Source organism: Pollachius pollachius (genome assembly GCF_949987615.1).
Source record: "Pollachius pollachius genome assembly, chromosome: 4".
Taxonomy (NCBI): Eukaryota; Metazoa; Chordata; class Actinopteri; order Gadiformes; family Gadidae; genus Pollachius; species Pollachius pollachius.
The window spans coordinates 18,845,459-18,863,152 of record NC_136937.1 but is presented as its reverse complement, the minus strand read 5'-3'; the positions used below and the strand labels follow the sequence as shown (position 1 = coordinate 18,863,152).

The following is a 17,694-nucleotide window of genomic DNA, read 5'->3' as shown; positions in this document are numbered from 1 at the left end:
GTTTCCCGGTGCATGGTCCCTCTCTGCTGAAGGCTGATTGGCTGAGAGATGACACGGGTTGTCAGAGCTATTATATCTCCGCCCGACCTCTTGATTCTGATTGGATGAAAAGTCGGCTTTTGTGAAGTGGGCGTTAATGACCGTTAGCCTACCACTACGCCCCGTCTTCCGCCTCATATATATAAACAATACGTTGGCGGTGTGAAGGGTTACCATCGGAGACATATATTTTGAAGTACTTCATACAGGTGGGTAAGGGTTTTAATGCTCTGTGACTGTAATGTTAGCGTGTGTTTATGCAGGACGTTGTTACACCTGTTATGTGTTGGCGATAGAAACCCGTCTTCTGGTGCCTGGATGCCCTTAAATGAGACACCTATGACGTACAGCACCCCAGTCTAACTTGTCGTACTTGCATACATCAGAGTGGTGATTGTTATTACGCTTAACTCTAAATGTATTCAGTCCAAACACTACAATTTGGCTGGTTTTCTGTAAGAAAGGCGACTTCATTAAGTATGACATGTTACAACAGGAAGGGAAGGGAGGCCGGTCCGTTCGGGGTTCGGTCCGTGTAGAAACAACCTACTACTGTTGGATTAGTGACTATTGGATTACCGATGTGGAGCTTGTACCTGAGCTAAACCGGTGATCTGGAGGAAGATCCAGCTCAGGAACATACCAGACAGCGATTTAACCGCCAGGCAGGTTGTAATGGATTATTAAGTGAGGGTTAGAAACCCACCTTTAGGTCTGAGGCTGTCTAACATGTGAGGAGGTCTGGGCTCTGACGGGGTCTGAATTTGACATTGACATTTGTGGTTTAATGACAGCCAAGTGTTAAACGGTCTAAGTATAATCCAGAAATCTGCCTATTATGAACTTTAACTTTGGTCACAGTCATGTGTTTTTAGATGTATAGTTAAATGTGTGTTTTTAATGTCATGCATTTTAGATATGTGTCTGGCTGTTAACAAACTAATCATGCGTGCACAATGTCGTTGCCTAATCATATATTATCGATCTAGACCATATTATTAGTTAATACTGTGGTTTCGTTGTATCTTTACAACCATACAACCATCTTCCACGAAGCTAGGTGAAAGGTCACCCTGATATCTGCGCCTGTATGCATTAATCTAAAGAAAACGCATGACATTTTAGGTCATACTGAATTAACCCTTTTATGTTTTTACATTTCTCATCTCTACTCTAGTTTAAGCACAATGCCTGGATCAACCCCATCTAGCTGCCTGCCACAATGGCCAAACGACGTAGGAATTATTGCCTTGGAGGTGTACTTTCCCTCCCAGTTTGTTGACCAGACTGAGTTGGAGGAGTTTGATGGAGTTTCAGCTGGCAAGTACACTATCGGCTTGGGCCAGGCGCGGATGGGCTTCTGCTCAGACAGAGAGGACATCAACTCCCTGTGCCTGACTGTGGTTCAGCGCTTGATGGAGAAGAATGGCTTGGGGTTTGATAGTATAGGTCGCCTGGAAGTCGGCACCGAGACCATTATTGACAAGTCGAAGTCTGTCAAGACTGTCCTTATGCAGCTGTTTGAGGCCTCTGGCAACACAGACGTTGAAGGCATTGACACGACCAACGCCTGCTATGGCGGTACAGCAGCACTGTTCAACGCTGTTAATTGGGTGGAGTCCAGTTCCTGGGATGGTGAGGCCTTGTCAAAATATATTTAGAGTTTCTTAAATATGTGTATGCTCATTGACATTATGCAGTTTGTTGTTGTTGTAGCAGCAGTGAAGTATTATTTTAAAGAAATTAATATTGAAAATTGTGAAACTTTTTAAATAGTCGATAAGCAATTAAGGAAATTGCTGAGTTAGCCAATGTGAACACGTGTTGGTTTAACATTTCTGTATTGAACACATTGTTTACTTACATTTATCTTTTCTTTTATTTTCTTATTTTCTCCCCTCTAAGGTCGGTATGCTTTGGTGGTAGCAGGAGATATTGCTGTCTACGCGTCTGGCAGTGCCCGACCTACAGGGGGCGCTGGAGCTGTGGCCATGCTGGTGGGTCCTGACGCACCGTTGGCACTGGATCGAGGTCAGTCAATACAAACTCTTGTGTTGATGGATTGTCACAGCTAGATGCTCTGAACATTTTAATTTATCTTAATTTGAACATTAAACTTGAATGTATATAAGATGAAGTCGAATAAACAAAATATATTGACTAACCATGTATTCAAATCCTGAGGATCTGGGATTTCTATAAATGGTTTAAATACTTTCTTCGAAATGCAAAGATTAGGTGAACCGAATACTAAAGTCAGCCAGTGCAGGTTTAGTGTATATTTAATGTGCATGTGTTGAATATTTAAAATGTGGGCGGAGCTCTAAAGGCAGGCTGCAGTGCCCATGAATGGGCTTCCTGTGTTCCACTATGCAGCTTTGGAAGCTGATATGTCATGGTTGTACTTGAGCATGCAAGTCTACTGTAGCAAGGGTTTTGTTTTGCTACGCTATTGTTTATCATAACATCCTGACTGTGGATAGTTTCTGTGGCTGTATGTGTACACAGATTGTAAAGATACACTCAAAAGTACAAAATGTTTTGTGCTGTATTATAACCGCAGTGCATCCTTGTCTTGCACAGGCCTACGAGCAACTCACATGACGCACGCCTATGACTTCTACAAACCAGACATGGTCTCAGAGTACCCGGTGGTTGATGGAAAGCAGTCCATTGAATGCTATCTGAGTGCCTTGGACCGCTGTTACTCTGTGTACCGCAGCAAGATCCATGCACAGTGGCAAAGAGGTATAGAGGAGGTTTTGTTTTTTTCACTGATTAATAGCTGTTGTGGGATACATGGTGTTAGAACTACCCCAAAATAGCAGCTATGTTTTGTCTCCTCGGTTTGTGTGTGACATCTTGATTTTCTTGACAGCTGGGGTGGAGAAAAGTTTCAGCCTGGAAGACTTTAGCTTCCTGGCATTCCACTCGCCTTACTGCAAGTTGGTGCAGAAGTCGCTAGCACGGTTAATGCTCAACGACTTCCTTGTGTCCAGCCCCAGCTCACAGACGGGACCCTTTGCCGGCCTAGAGGCCTTCAGGTATTGTGGGGGACATTGTTCATTACTCAAGGATCTGTTTTGGAATGGTCGGGAACCCTTTTTGTGTGCATGTTTGGTCCTCTTTTACAGTGTAAATGAAAATCTGAATCAGTGCAAGGTTATTGGCTACAATGTTTAAAAAAACCTACTCACCTGTTCATATTTGATGTTTTGAATTGTATTTGATGTCGATCTCAAGGGATATTAAACTGGCGGACACCTACTTCGACCGGGACGTGGAGAAGGCTTTCATGAAGGCCAGTGCAGAACTTTTTGAGAAGAAGACAAAGTCCTCTTTGCTAATCTCCAACCAGAATGGCAACATGTACACCCCATCCGTCTACGGCTGCCTGGCCTCGCTTATTGCAACGTACGTTTGAACTTGTTTGCGGACACTCACACTACTTAACTTTATGAGAGTACCTAGTCACAATACAAGAGCCTTTGCTTCTGTGTACCATTCGTTGTGTTATTGGTGTTTTTCTATGGTAGATACTACCTCTAGATGACCGGTCTCTGATTGACTAAAATGGTTTACTTTGCTTTTCTACAGTCATTCTCCTCAACAACTGGCAGGTCAGAGGGTAGGACTCTTCTCCTACGGCTCGGGTTTGGCTGCAACTCTCTACTCCATCAGCGTTACACAGGACCACACACCTGGTGAGTTTACACACAACCCTTTCTAAGTACAAAATAAAAGCCTTAGAGGGCAACTCTACTGACATGCAGGTACCCAAACTAAATAATGACATTGATGCAGCTCACATTTTGTCCAGAACTGTTACATTTTTAGAATAGAAATGCTCCTTATTTCATTAGTAATGGATGAAATTTCTAATCGACTGTTCTTGGATTGCTCTCAGGGTCCCCACTGGACAAACTCGTGAGCAGCCTCTGTGACCTGAAGGCCAGACTAGACTCTAGGAGGAAAGTGTCTCCGAACGTCTTCAGTGAAAACATGAAGCTGAGGGAGGAGACCCACCACCTCGGTACGGACCTTGTAGCACCACCGTTAGAAAGGCTTCTGTTGGACTTTATTCGTTAGTTGTTATTGTTTACAAAGATACAAAACATGCACATTAACCCCGGGACAATTTTGTGTGAATTTCCCTTCATTGATGTGTCCCCTTATGACACTGATTTGGAGCCGGATGACAGCCGGTCCAATTGGTTTTAGAATGCTGACTTTTGCATTCTGAACCAAAAGTCTGACTTAAGAACCAGAAGTTGAATAAAAATCCCCTCCTAATTAGATTGGACCCACAAACGTAGACGTGCACGTTAGCCCTTTTGGGAAAAAAAAACACGACAGATTCAAATCCACCAAGGAACCCTGAAGTGATTGTGAAGTGTCTGCTGGTCCCGCAGCGAGCTACACGCCCCATGGCTCTGTGGAGGAGCTGTTCCCAGGAACATGGTACCTGACCAGGGTAGACGACAAGCACCGCAGGGAGTACGCCCGCTGTGCCAACATCGACGACTTGCCAGAGGCCCGACAGACGATGTCCAACACGTCAACAGAGGTATTTCACACGCTCAATACATTCACATATAAATGGGATGATGAACTCAAGGGTGCAGTTTCCAAGAAAACATTTGTGGTCACAGGCTGGTTGACGACTCTGACACATGTAGCATGTTAACTAAAATGACTGTGTTAGTTCTGCACTACGACATGTGTTGTCAGTCTAATTAAGCATTTGTATGTTTAATGAGCTGAGCAATTAAATGCTTTTTGAATTATATTCATATGAAAGTAGAGCAGCTATTGTATTGGCGAATGTGCCAAGGCCCTAGGAGCTACAAGCTGCTTCTACTTCTTACAATTCAGCCATGAAGTTAGCATTTGTGCTTAGAGGAAGAAGAGGATGAGACTACCTAGATCCATTCTGTTGATACATGGAAAGTGTCATTAATTCCTAGTGTCTAGCTTTGTCTTAAGTCATTTTCAAGTGCATGTGATGAACAAATTGGGAAGGAGATGTGGGCAATATGCGTAACTTTGAATGAGTCAAAAGTCCGGGCTTAATTTAGCCATGCCCAAATGCATTGTATGTCCATGTAACCCAGTCTGAATTAGTTGTAATGTGAACATTAAGAAACTGTACTTCTGTACTGTAACTTGTGATTCCTGGGCACTAAGCTGTGTGGCCCACAGTCCTTCTGAATCCAATGGATGGTTTTCCTCCCCTTGCAGCACATTGTCGGCCACGCTACGAAGATGCCTTGTGTCCGGGCCTCTGCGGCCAGCCCCGGGGAGGTGGTCAGCAACGGGGACCACTAGCCTACCTCTGTGAGGTATCCACCAACGGTCAACCTCGATAGACACTAGGATTAACATTTTACATTTTAATTGTTGAAATTGATTGTTTTCTAATAACATAGAAAGTTTGTACAAAGTAATTAGGGGAGCTTTAAGTTGCCGGAACTGCCAATATTCTAAGAAATACCAATAAAAAGGCTGTTCTTGGGAAACTGAAAGGCTATACTAAAAAAAGAGTAGAGAAAATTCTACATTTTACTCGACCGTTTCCAGATGTTAAATATTTACGTTCAAGGGAGGGAATATGACAGCGATTTGATGCTATTGTGTTCCATGAGTTTATAATGAGCTCACTGGATATCAAGAAGAGAAGTACCGCAGATGAAAAAGCAAATTATAGGAATATATTTTGGAACTGTTAATTTATACATACATGCTGCTCTGTGTCACCATGATGTCATGTCTCTTCTAGCTGTACAAAGGAGCGAGTGACTCAAACTTATTTCATTTTATGTTGCGATACCTCTACCTGCTGTCTGGGAAACATCATGTATATCCTTTTTGTATGACCTGTGTGAATCAGTAATGGTGACATTATGATCAGCTTAATTTGCTGCCACATCACCAGTCAGTTTTTTTTATATATCAAGTATGTTTGCATACATGTTTGAAAGTGTTTGTGATGCTGGTCAATGAGATGCAGTCCATGTTATGCTATGTGGGCAATGTGTGCAACATGAAAAAATTACTCTAGGATTGTCAATGTAAACTTAATCCTGCAATCCATTACATTACACAGAGCAGGCTATTACAATACTTAATGGCTCTTCTGAGCTCGATCTCAATAAGGACTCTTCTGTCTCCAATGCAGACCCAAATAAGGCAGTTTTCCATCATAATATATTATGTTTTGCTTACTGCACCGTCCTGCAAATTTAGAAAAAGATCAGTTATTCTGCAGCATGACAAGCTTATGATAATCATAACCATGATACTCTCAGAACAAGTGGTATTGGGTAATGGAATGACTGCAGGTCTCCATACATTGCTCACTACTCTGTATAGCTTAGACATGTCAATGAATGTTTGATTTGGTTATTTTTTCTTCACTTTGAGTGGACTCGGGCTGTTTTTATGATATTGTGTCCTAACTGAGATTATTTATATTTTATAGACCAGGAGATAAATGGATATGGGTGTCTAATCAGAGAACTTTATAGAATCAGTCTGAAGTTTATTTAGCAATAAAGATAACCAAAAATAAATGTGTTATTCAAGCTGTTTATTTTGACGCCATATAATAAAGTCATACATATTTTGTCCATTATTTCCAAAATAAGCATTATTCACTACAGATCTGACATCTCTGTCATTCTTTCCAAACAAACAAGTACAGAACATAGAAGGATTAAATAAATGTCTTTCATTATTTAAGGATATTGACAAACCATTACTTTCAGTACACTCCCAAGAACACACACGCACACACACGAGTCACAATGCAAGTGCAGTGGACTGGATTTCCTCAGCGTTGTATGCCGGACGTGTTGCTGGTTCTGCAGTGCATACAACCACCTGTTCAGACCGGTCTGTTGCCATGTCCACCGCTGTCCTCTTCATTTTTCTTCTATGCAGAGGTGCCCACATTTTACATTAACATATCAAGATAATAATGACGGATAATGGTTACAGATTACCAATTACTGACGTAACACGTTTACGTATGTGGTTGACGGTACAGAATCCCATTGGGTTACGTTAAGCTGCTCGCTGACTCCACCCAGTGGCGAACAAGAAACATACTCCGCACAACCTCCACACCAGCAACTGGTTTAGATGTGAGGCACAGTCAATGGTTAACACCAGTGTTCAGGATCATCTGCTTTTATATGAGCCTACTTCAAAAAAGGTATACGTGAAGATTCCTTTAGATACACGAAAACCTACGAATGGTTCGCGCCAAAACAGACCAGAAAAATCCCTGTAATAATTCTTTAATAGGTCCATGGTAATAACATGGTACTATTTTACAGTGCTTACTACTTGAATCCACTCAAAATAAGGGTATCTCTAACAAAACATCCCATGATGCATTCTGATGTACTAGAATGTACATCAGAATGATGTACATTCTAGTACATCAGAATCTAGTACATCATTCATTCTGATGTACTAGAATGTACATCAGAATGATGTACATTCTAGTACATCAGAATGCATCATGGGATGTTTTGTTAGAGATACCCTTATTTTGAGTACATCAGAATATTTTGAATGTACATCAGAATGATGTACATTCTGATGTTGTAAGGCAGACTAATATGCAATCAGATTTGCGGGGAAGGCTTTTTCTGGGAAGATGTTTCAGTATTACTTCCAACCCGATTGACCCAGAGCAGAGAGGGCAGGATCCTCTCTGATTGGCTTAGGTAAGGACTTGCCCATATGTTGCATCCTTTGCTGCCCGGCCAATGTCCAAACTGTGATTCAACTTGAATCTGGATGGTCTCACCGGTGTAAAACCTGTAAACTTGTCTGAAACAATGCAGTGACTCAATATCTGGTTGAACAATACTAGTCTAGTCTGCTCAAATTTCATAAATATTTATTACATATCAAGGGACAGAAGTTACTACTTTCACAGCAGTGGTCTACAGCACTTAAAATAAATGCCCAAATTATAATAATCATAATAGTAATAATAATATAGTTTAGTTTTATTTGAGGCCACATTTGATACACAAACATTTACAAGTAGTACTTGGCATTAAAAACAATGGCAATACAATATTTTAAGACACTTGGTGTTTTGTTTAGTTTTTTTGATTTTTTTTTACTCATTTTGATATCACAGAAAAGTTCAGCAACAGTCTAAACAGTAAATATTAATTCAGATACAAAAGAAAACACTGCAAAACGACAGGGGAGGTAGAAAAAAGGAGTCCCAAATAAAACGAGAATGAAACGACAGTAGGGACTGATTGGTATTATAATACTAATAATCATAATAATCATAATAAGAACAATAACAAGAGAAGCGGTGGTACAAACTGCCGCCAACAAACACTCCCAAATCACACTTAATAGGAACAATAAATAGCTAACAAGTTGTTTCAATTTTAAAAAATACACCTACCAGATCTTTATCCCTTTATTCATATATATCCCTTTTTTCATATATATATATATCTTGATATATATATATATATATATATATATATATAATGTATTTAGTGCTAGGGGTGAAGTGGGACGAGAGTCCAAAGGAAGAAGCTGGGGGCTAGCACTGTGGGACAGAGGAGGCACAGAGACAAGCAGGGCAGGATGATGTGGATCCAAAGAGAGGGCCCCCAAAGCCCTGCTCTTCTGCGCGCTCCAACACCTTGACCGCGTGTGTGTGCCATGGCCCACCAGTCCTACCACTCAGTGTTGGTTCACACCTTGATCCTAAATTATACTTGTTTTCCTGTGCTGTGAGGACTGTGTGTGTGTGTTTGTCTGTGTGTGTGTGTGTGTGTGTGTGTGTGTGTGTGTGTGTGTGTGTGTGTGTGTGTGTGTGTGTGTGTGTTAGTGTGGATTCAAGAGCTTATGGGGCCTGTTCGATTTTTCCAGATGATGTTGTAGTCACCAGGGACTTGTTTCAAAGCAACCAAAATGTGAGAAAAGCTCTGTGATGGATTATCACTATAAAAACCACTTCAACACATATTCCTCGAGGAACTTTAATATGTTAGATTTTTTTTTATTCGGTTTGAATTTCATATTTTCTTGTCATCATACCTTTTCCTACCTTCTGTAAGAATTGGTGTATTAGGAACTTTGTTAAAAAAAGGTGCTGAATAAAGTTTTTGATATTATTGATATATTTTATATTCTTTCTATCTGTCTTTTGTTCAAATCTCTGACTGAGTGAGATAGTTAACTGACCTCTGCAGTTTCATGCTCTTTCAAAGCATTGTGATGTATTTGTTTAAGCATTAATTGTATTAATTGTTATTATAGTATCGTTAATGACCACATCACAATGCACCTCCTGAGCTGTAGAGATCCACATACCTTACACAACCTAACACACACACACATGCGCACACACACACACACACACACACACACACACACACACACACACGTTGGTTTAGTCTTACATTGGTAGTCATATGCATTGCAAACTGTATGTGAAAAGTGTAAAGGTAGAAAATACACAATACGTCTAGCAAAGGCAAGTCATGCATTTTCTTTTAAGGTATTCTCATCGTTTTCACGAGAAGGGTGTCTCAATGCATGTGGCTTTAAGGGAGTGCCTCCAAATCGATGCCAAGAGAATGTAGTTCTGGGTCTTTATACCCAATATTTAGTGTTTACTACAATCATGGCTGCTACTGTTAGGCCCCAGCGTATGGTGGTTGTTAAGAGGTGTCTTCAGTGGAGGATGCTGGGAAATGGCACTTGTGGGACCCGCGGCTCCAGCCCTATCGACCTACCTTCCTACCTAGCTATACTGTGGGGAATGCGAACAACAGGGACGTGTGTGTGAGAAGAGTGTAAAACATCATACCTTCACTAAACATGGTAATAAAATGTATATATATTTTTATAATATATTGATATATGCATTACAGGCATGACAGCCATACCGTCCATGTATATGCATCTTAATGTATAAACAGATGTACACATACATGTTCATATATCATACAATATCTGAAACCGGATCAGGGGAGGGGGATGGGTCAATCACTTCATACACAACACAGGAGAAGCCAGGGCTACCTCCGCAGCGCACTGTGAACACAGGAGGGGTGAAGTCGTGCCTTGTTGCGTACATTTACATTCAGGTTTTTTTTGGTTGTCACCATAAATAGCATCTCTATAGGGTGGGCGAGGGGGTCGAAGGTCAAAAGATGATTGATTGATTAGTAAACATCGCGCTGTCGCCGCCTCGCTCTCACCTTGGGGGGGGGGGGGGGAGGGGGGGGTTCACAAGACAAACACTGGTCCCCAGGACACCTGATGAAAAGGAGGGGGGGGGGGGAGACCCGTAGACACCATACACAACTAAACAAATGTAACAATGCAAATGTAAAATGTAAAAAATCGAAATGAAAGAACACAACAACTTGGAAAACAAAAAAGAAAAGAAAAGGAAAACACGACGGCGGTACAATGCACAGTGTCGGGGGGGGGGGCGTAACGATGACTGGGGGGCGGGGCTGGGGGCGGGGCTGGGGGTGGGGCTGGGTCCGGGCGGGAGATTGTCTTCATTTGAGGTCCAGGACGTCTCCGAAGGAGGTGGACAGGGTGAAGGCGGCGGCCAGCAGGGGGCACTCCTCCGGCAGCACGGCCCGCTCGGCCTCCGGCTCGGGGCTGGGGATGCAATGCTGCTGCTGGCCGTCGGGGTCCGCGTCGTCTGGGGACTCTGGGGCCATGCTGAGGAGGACACACACAGCATACACAAGTAAGACCTAAATGAAAATCAACCACACATCATTCACATGTTAGACCTTAATGAAAATCAACCACACCTACCTCATCTGTTGCTGTTGTATTTAAAGGGATGGTATTATGTCTCCAAGTGTGAGTGTGATTAGCCGATTGTATGCTGTTTGAAAATCTGGGCAGATTTTCAAAAGGCTTGTAATGGCCAATCAGACTCACACCTGGTGGCATAATATCACCCCTTTAACAAATATGGAATACAACAGACAGAAGCTGAACAGACAGTGCTGGTGTTTGGAAATGAACGATCGTTCAGTGTTCGATATAATCAGACCATGTAGCTGTAGAGTGAAATACCTACTATGTAACTTGGGTTAAGATGAAATGTGATCATCCCATTCTGTCTGTCCTTGTTCATTAAGTTGCTAAACAAAAACCATGTCCCCATTTTGTCTTTGTTTGTGAAAACACCAACGGTGTCACAAAACAAGTGTTGAAGCTCACAGCCCCTCACCTGTCGCTGTTGACCGAGGTCAGCGCGTGGGGCTTGGGCTCCTCCTCCTGGATGTTCTTCCGGCTCATCCTCCTCTGTTTCACCGCTCCGCTGTCTGGCTTCCCGCTGGGCTCCTCGGTCAAACCTTAACAGTGAATTCACCTCATTAAAAACCTGCTGCAGCACAGCCTTAAAGCCCTCATTCTCCCAAGCCCTCAAGCCCCCAAGACCCCAAGCCCTCAAGCCCCCAAGCCTCCAAGCCCTCAAGCCCGCAACACGCGTCACACACATTTTATTGGCGTAAAAAAAGAGTATTGACAGTGTTAACCTGGCCCTGATTTCTGGTCTGATGACCCTTTCTCTGTCTGCCAGACCGGTAAAAACAGTGCATCGGGTCGGACTAGTGTTACATATTATTATTATTATTATTATTATTATTATTATTGGGCCAATTGCTCTGTCAGTTAGCATTGCGCTAGCTGTGCTGCGCTTTAAAACCGTACTCCTTAAAACTGAGGTTTTGGAGTTTAACACGCAGCTGCGCACGAAGTTGAACGTGATTGCTGTATAACGACAGGATCATCTGATTCCTAGTTAAACTCGGGTTAAACTGCTTGGAAACCGGAAGTACTCTGATTTCTAGTATACCCCAGCAGATGCAGTCTTAACTTAATGGTGGATGCATGTTGTGCTATAATTACCAACAAAAACTTAATGGGAATGTAAAGTGAACTTTAATGAGTCTGGGATCTGAATCTGCCCTCACCTACGTCAATCAATCAACCAATTACTTGTCTTTTTTTTCTCTTGGTGTGTATGCAAACGTGATTAATTAATTCATTGTAACAAATTAATATGCAAGCAATTAGGGTAATTTCACGCCAGTAAATTCTCGGAGAAAGAGACGGTAGTTAGGATGAACATGTCGCGGATAGAGAACTACAACGAGGAGCAAAAGTTATTTGCTCCACTGCATTTGAGGTGTTGTGGACACGGTGGAAAATCTTAGGAAAGACACCACCACCAAGCTCCGAAGAAAGGCTGTTTGGGATAATCTCGCCAACACATTCAACCGTAGATTTCCCAGCAGCCCGGCACATTTAAAAAATCTATGGAAGGGCTTGAAAGTGGAAGCGCGTAAAGCTATTGCTGAGCGGACGCACAACCAAGACCTGGGCCCGTGAGCCGTGAAATATCACTGATTATTCCAAATATACGTGCAATAGAGGGTGTACACGACAGTGATAGTGTTCATCAGGTACACCAATCAGGTAAGTTGTTATAATTTCTCATATTTGGTGTGTTGGTGCGCAGGCTATTACTGATATGGCATATTGTACCCTTTATTGTACTGGAGGCCTATCTGGTGTAATAAGTGTAAATGTATCATACATTATTATTAATACTAATAATAATAACTCATGAAACTAATTCTGTGTGTGTTTGTCGGTTATGATGGAGCCTTGTTTCATCCTGCAAACTGCTTTAGTCTCCTCTAAAACCTTGTCAGTTTCGAGATTAGACTAACAGGCACAATATACGCCCTCAAGTGTCTGATGTGAATTTCTCTGAAGACACAGCAATTGAGATCAAGGTAAAACGCAGCTGCAGGTTAAACCTATGGACAAATTATAGGCTAAACCACAGGTACATATGACACAACAATGGAGCTTAAGACGTCACGCATCACCGACGAGTTTAAAACTGTGTTCAACTCTAAAAAGTGGTTAAGCTAGCGACAGAGCAATTTCCCCATGATTATTATTATTATTATTATTATTAATATTATATATATGTATAGTGTTAACCTTTCAGAGTAAATCTGTGGTGCAGAGGTGCAGCTTGGTTTAGCACCGTTTATTAATATATTCATAGTCCATCCATGCCATACATTTATTGTGGATATGTAATGCATTTTTCTGAATAAATGTCACACTTTTAGTGTCCTATGGAAGAAGCAAAAAATGTATAAATAAAAATGACAATGGAGCCTTTTCACATCGACAAACACAGATGTGTTAGTAAGTTGTCATGTTGGTTTTACCGAGTAGTTCCTTCCGTGTGCGACTGGCGATCTCCTTGATCTCCATGCGGGACAGGGACAGCGAGTGGGAGGCGGAGATGAGGGTGGGCGAGGGGCCCAGGATGGCCGCCGTGGGCGCGGTCAGCACCTTGTTGACCAGCGGGGACTTCAGGGGTCTCTCGATGCTGCGGCCCACCAGGTTGCTTAACGGGATCTTGAAGATGTGCTTACACGCCAACTCACCTGGGGAGCGAGGGAGCAAGGGAGCGAGGACAGAGAAGGAGTTTGGGGGAGGAAGAGCATGTAAAACAAACCACATTAGGAGAACAGGATATAATATTATAAAGAAATCCATTGACATATGGGTTATCATTTATGGAAAATGAAAGAGTGGAAGGTTGAGGAAAAATTTTGAAAAGAAGAATCCGACAAGGGAAACAGAGTGGGAGGGAGGGCACAGAGAGAGATTACTGATGTATGATACATGTAGCGCTCACTGAGTATAATGTTTACATCATGTTGTGTTTAATAATGCATGGCGCATTACATGGCCAGGCAGTTTCATAAAACACAACCTTTTGAAGCAGTCACGCTGTGGGAATGAAAACATGCGCTACACCTGTACTGACAAATGTATAGTAATGCATTAAAATAAAAATACTACACGTAGACATGTTTCAATAGCACCTCATAAAGACACAACATTATCAATCTATATACCAGTATCTAATATGAGTTTAGCATTATGACTGTTCAGTTATAGCTAGGAATGAGTCACAGACCATTATTGAACACATTATAAATGCTCCTAGCTCTGTTGCGCAGGAATAAATAGAATGCGTAGGCCCATTATAACAGGTAAAAGCGCAGCGGGTGCTGTCCACCAGAGGTTGCTGTTGCAATTCTGGACAACATAATCCTTGCCCAAATTGTACAAACAAAGTCTGAACCCGGTGGAGGGGTGGAGGTGGTCGAATCAGGGAGCGAAATGTCAATGTGTCAGAGGTGAACAGAAAAACACTCAGGAAGAGGAGGGACAAAGGCAAGTTGTTTGACAACCACCGATATGTTTCAGCCGCTCGTCGTCTTACTCTTAGTTTCTGGAGCTATTGCAACCAGAAAAAATACATAATAGAGTACAGTGCTGAGATAGAGAGAGACATAAGAGAGAGAGAGAGAGAGAGAGAGAGAGAGAGAGAGAGAGAGAGAGATAAAGAGACAGAGAGAGAGAGAGAGAGGGAGGGAGAGAGAGATAAAGACAGAAGCATGCATACAATTGGTGGATATATCGAGAGTTGTATTCCATTTATTGCTGAAACAAAACATTTTCCACATGAGGTTTGTGGAGCGGGGGGGGGGGGAATGGACGGTGAATACATTGGCTTAATCACAGCGAGGCGCAAGCTCGTGTGTTTTTTGGAGCGCTAATTGATATTCGGTGCGTCGGCGACTGAGCTGAGGCAGCACAGGTGTCTGTTTCACCGTGTTTGTCATTGTTTCTCTGAAGGGTGCGGCGAGGAGACAGCCAATGAACGCAGCCACATCGGTAACGGCCTTATTCAGCGGGATATGGCCGATGTGGTTACGTATTGGACACACAACAAACAAAAACAGGACAACGAATCTCTCCCAGATAAACCGATCGAAAGCAGGCATGTTACAGGCAAACGTTAAACAGCAAGAATTTTGTCAGCGTCCCTTCTACCCCCCCTCTCTCGTCCCTCTTTGAGCGTTCCCTCTCGCTCCCCAACCCCCACCGATCAAGCCCCCTCACTTTGGACGAGCGCTCTGGATTGAGGGGAGGGCTGACAAAAGTCTCCATGGCGACAGTGCAATCTGTAAATCATGCTGCGGCAGACCAGACTCTTCCTCCCTCCTGTCCCCCCCTCCCCCCCGTTCCTTCTTTCCCTCTATTCCTCTACCTCTCTCTCTCCATCTCTCCCTCTATTCCTCTACCTCTCTCTCTCCCTCCCTCTCCCTCCCTCCCTCTCCCTCCCTCCCTCTCTCTCCCTCTATTCCTCTACCTCTCTCTCTCCCTCTCTCTCCCTCTATTCCTCTACCTCTCTCTCCCTCTCCCTCCCTCCCTCTCTCTCCCTCTATTCCTCTACCTCTCTCTCTCCCTCCCTCTCTCTATTCCTCTCCCTCTCTCTCTCCCTCTATTCCTCTAGCTCTCTTCTGTATCCCTTCTTCACCCTTTCTTCTTCTCACACACACACACACACACACACACACACACACACACACACACACACACACACACACACACAAACACACAAATGCACACAATCTCTCCTCCGTGTTGTTTCCTCATCTGTATTTGTAATATCCGTTCTCCCTCCATCACATCTCCCTTCCATGCCCCTTCCCTCTCTCCCTTCCTGGGGTTTTTCCGGTTGCCCCCCACCCCAACCCGTCCTCTTTCAGTGAGGAGGACATAAGGGTGGTGCTGGGTGGGGGTGAGGTAGTGGCGACTTAACATTCAGGCAGCGTGCCGACGGGAGCCACCTTGGTATAGGAGAGGGGGGGGGGGGGCGGGACGTGTTGGCTCAGGGTGCACGTGCATGTTAGTGGGTGGGGGTGTGGGTGGGGGTGAGGGTGTGGGTGCCGGGGCAGCACAGCAGCAGGCGAAGTACCTTCCGCATCCTTAGACATGTACAGGGAAAGCTTGGTACCATAGGGGATCCGTATAGAATCTGAGCCAGGGAGAAGAGGATAACACAGGAAGTAAATACAGAAACACCCACGCACTGGTGTTTTCATTGGCACGAAACGCAAACACTCACACACACGCGCACCCATTCAAGAAACGATACACACGCTTAGACTCAGACCACACACACACACACACACACACACACACACACACACACGAAACAGTCTTACCCTCCTGCGTTACTCTCTTATACGCACAAACACACACACGCACGCACGCACGCCGGACGCACGCACGCACAAACACACACACATACACACACACAAACACCCATTCATGAAAAGATAGACACGCTTAGACTCAGACCACACACACACACACACACACACACATGATTCCACTTTGTGAATTCACTGTGAATCATGTGTGCACTCCTACTCTCTTATACGCACACAAACACACACATACACCCACACACATACATACGCAGACGCATACACACACACGCACACACACACTTTTGATTTGCAAACAAACACTTGCCCTCATTCTCTCTAACACGCACACACACACACACACATACACACACACACGACCACCAGTGATACAGATACATGGACAGATCAGGAGACGTGAAGGAGAATCAAACCCTCCCAAAGCAATTACTAGCCAGCCCGGCCCCCTGGCCCCTCTCGCTCATTACTGCAGCAGAAGGCAACTTTAACCCTGTTAGCTTTAATGGAACTTGTAAATATCATGTTCCCTTGGGGTGGGGGGGTCTTAATACTGAACGTGTGTGGTCTGCAGACGGCCTGGCTGGTGTGTGTGTGTGTCTGGGTCATGGTGTTGTGTGTTATTGTCTTCATCATTATCTCTATCAGAAGAAGCCTCACTTCGAGCCCTAGGGTGTATTATAAAATAAAATAAAACCAAAAATGTGTGAGTGTGTTTTTATTTTTCGGTATTTGTGTGTGTGTCTGACTGTTTCTCCTGTTTCTCTATGTTTGTGTTTGTGATAAAACAAAATAAAATATAAAACCAAAAATAATACTTCCACAATGTTGCTCTGAAAAGAAATTATGTCGCTTTGAAACAGAAGGCGATTGTGTTAAAGGACTACAAATCCCCAGCGAGAAGCCAATAACAACAGGCTTCTTGTCCAGAAAGGTTCCCAACAGGGTTTGTCAGTTGACTACAAACATGGTGATGGTGGGCGTGGCCGGGAGGGGGGGGGGGGGGGGAGCTTACCATCACTGAGGGGTGAGGGAAACACGGGCATCTCGTATCCAGTGGGAGTCTGAGGGGAACTCTGGGAGCTTGTGTCTCTGGAGCTGCAGGTGGAGGCCGAGTTGACCGGCGCGGACGAGACGAAGTAGATGTCCGACTACAGGGTGATAGTAGAGAGGGAGAGAGAGAGGGAGGGAGGGAGAGACATAGAGAGAATGAACACAGAGAGACAGAGAGATAGAGAGAGACAGATAGAGAGAATGAACAAAGAGAGACAGAGACAGAGAGAGAGAGAGAGAGAGAGAGAGAGAGAGAGAGGGAGAGAGAGAATGAACATAGAGAGACAGAGAGAGAGAGTGAGAGATAGAGTGAGATAAACAGACAGTGAGAGACACAGATGATGGTGAGAAATAAATCTGTTCGTTGTCGGATAATAACAATTTTTTATGTCCTCTCATAACATTAAAAGAGTAAAAGTGGTGTGTGAATCATGTGCATATTATTGCTAATAGCCGA

The 17,694-nt window shown here is 43.6% G+C and overlaps 2 protein-coding genes across 2 annotated transcripts in view; one reads left to right on the top strand and one right to left on the bottom strand.

Moving 5' to 3' along the window:
• The first annotated feature begins 131 nt into the window (after positions 1–131).
• Positions 132–6,666, top strand: hmgcs1 (3-hydroxy-3-methylglutaryl-CoA synthase 1 (soluble)). The gene is made up of 10 exons (XM_079734224.1): positions 132–248; positions 1,217–1,674; positions 1,945–2,070; positions 2,623–2,787; positions 2,918–3,083; positions 3,283–3,453; positions 3,637–3,743; positions 3,947–4,072; positions 4,452–4,606; positions 5,281–6,666. Exons 2-10 carry the CDS (start codon positions 1,227–1,229, stop codon positions 5,365–5,367), a joined length of 1,551 nt encoding a protein of 516 aa, XP_079590350.1. The 5' UTR covers positions 132–248; positions 1,217–1,226; the 3' UTR covers positions 5,368–6,666.
• Positions 6,667–9,193: 2,527 nt separating this feature from the next.
• garnl3 (GTPase activating Rap/RanGAP domain like 3) overlaps positions 9,194–17,694 on the bottom strand; it is a gene marked incomplete at its 5' end in the record, with an annotated part of 33,006 nt that continues 24,505 nt past the window's right edge. The window contains 5 exons of the mRNA XM_079734235.1: positions 9,194–10,773; positions 11,297–11,420; positions 13,320–13,541; positions 15,932–15,991; positions 17,200–17,335. Of these exons, the coding sequence (XP_079590361.1) occupies positions 10,605–10,773; positions 11,297–11,420; positions 13,320–13,541; positions 15,932–15,991; positions 17,200–17,335 (711 nt within the window). The 3' untranslated portion in view covers positions 9,194–10,604. The remainder of the gene's footprint in view (positions 10,774–11,296; positions 11,421–13,319; positions 13,542–15,931; positions 15,992–17,199; positions 17,336–17,694) is intronic.

Coding starts and splice junctions, on each gene's coding strand:
- hmgcs1 (XM_079734224.1), top strand. CDS start 1,227: ATGCCTGGATCAACCCCATCTAGCTGCCTGCCACAATGGCCAAACGAC. Junction 2,788..2,917: donor CCATGCACAGTGGCAAAGAG/GTATAGAGGAGG, acceptor TTTTCTTGACAG/CTGGGGTGGAGAAAAGTTTC. Junction 3,084..3,282: donor GCCGGCCTAGAGGCCTTCAG/GTATTGTGGGGG, acceptor GTCGATCTCAAG/GGATATTAAACTGGCGGACA.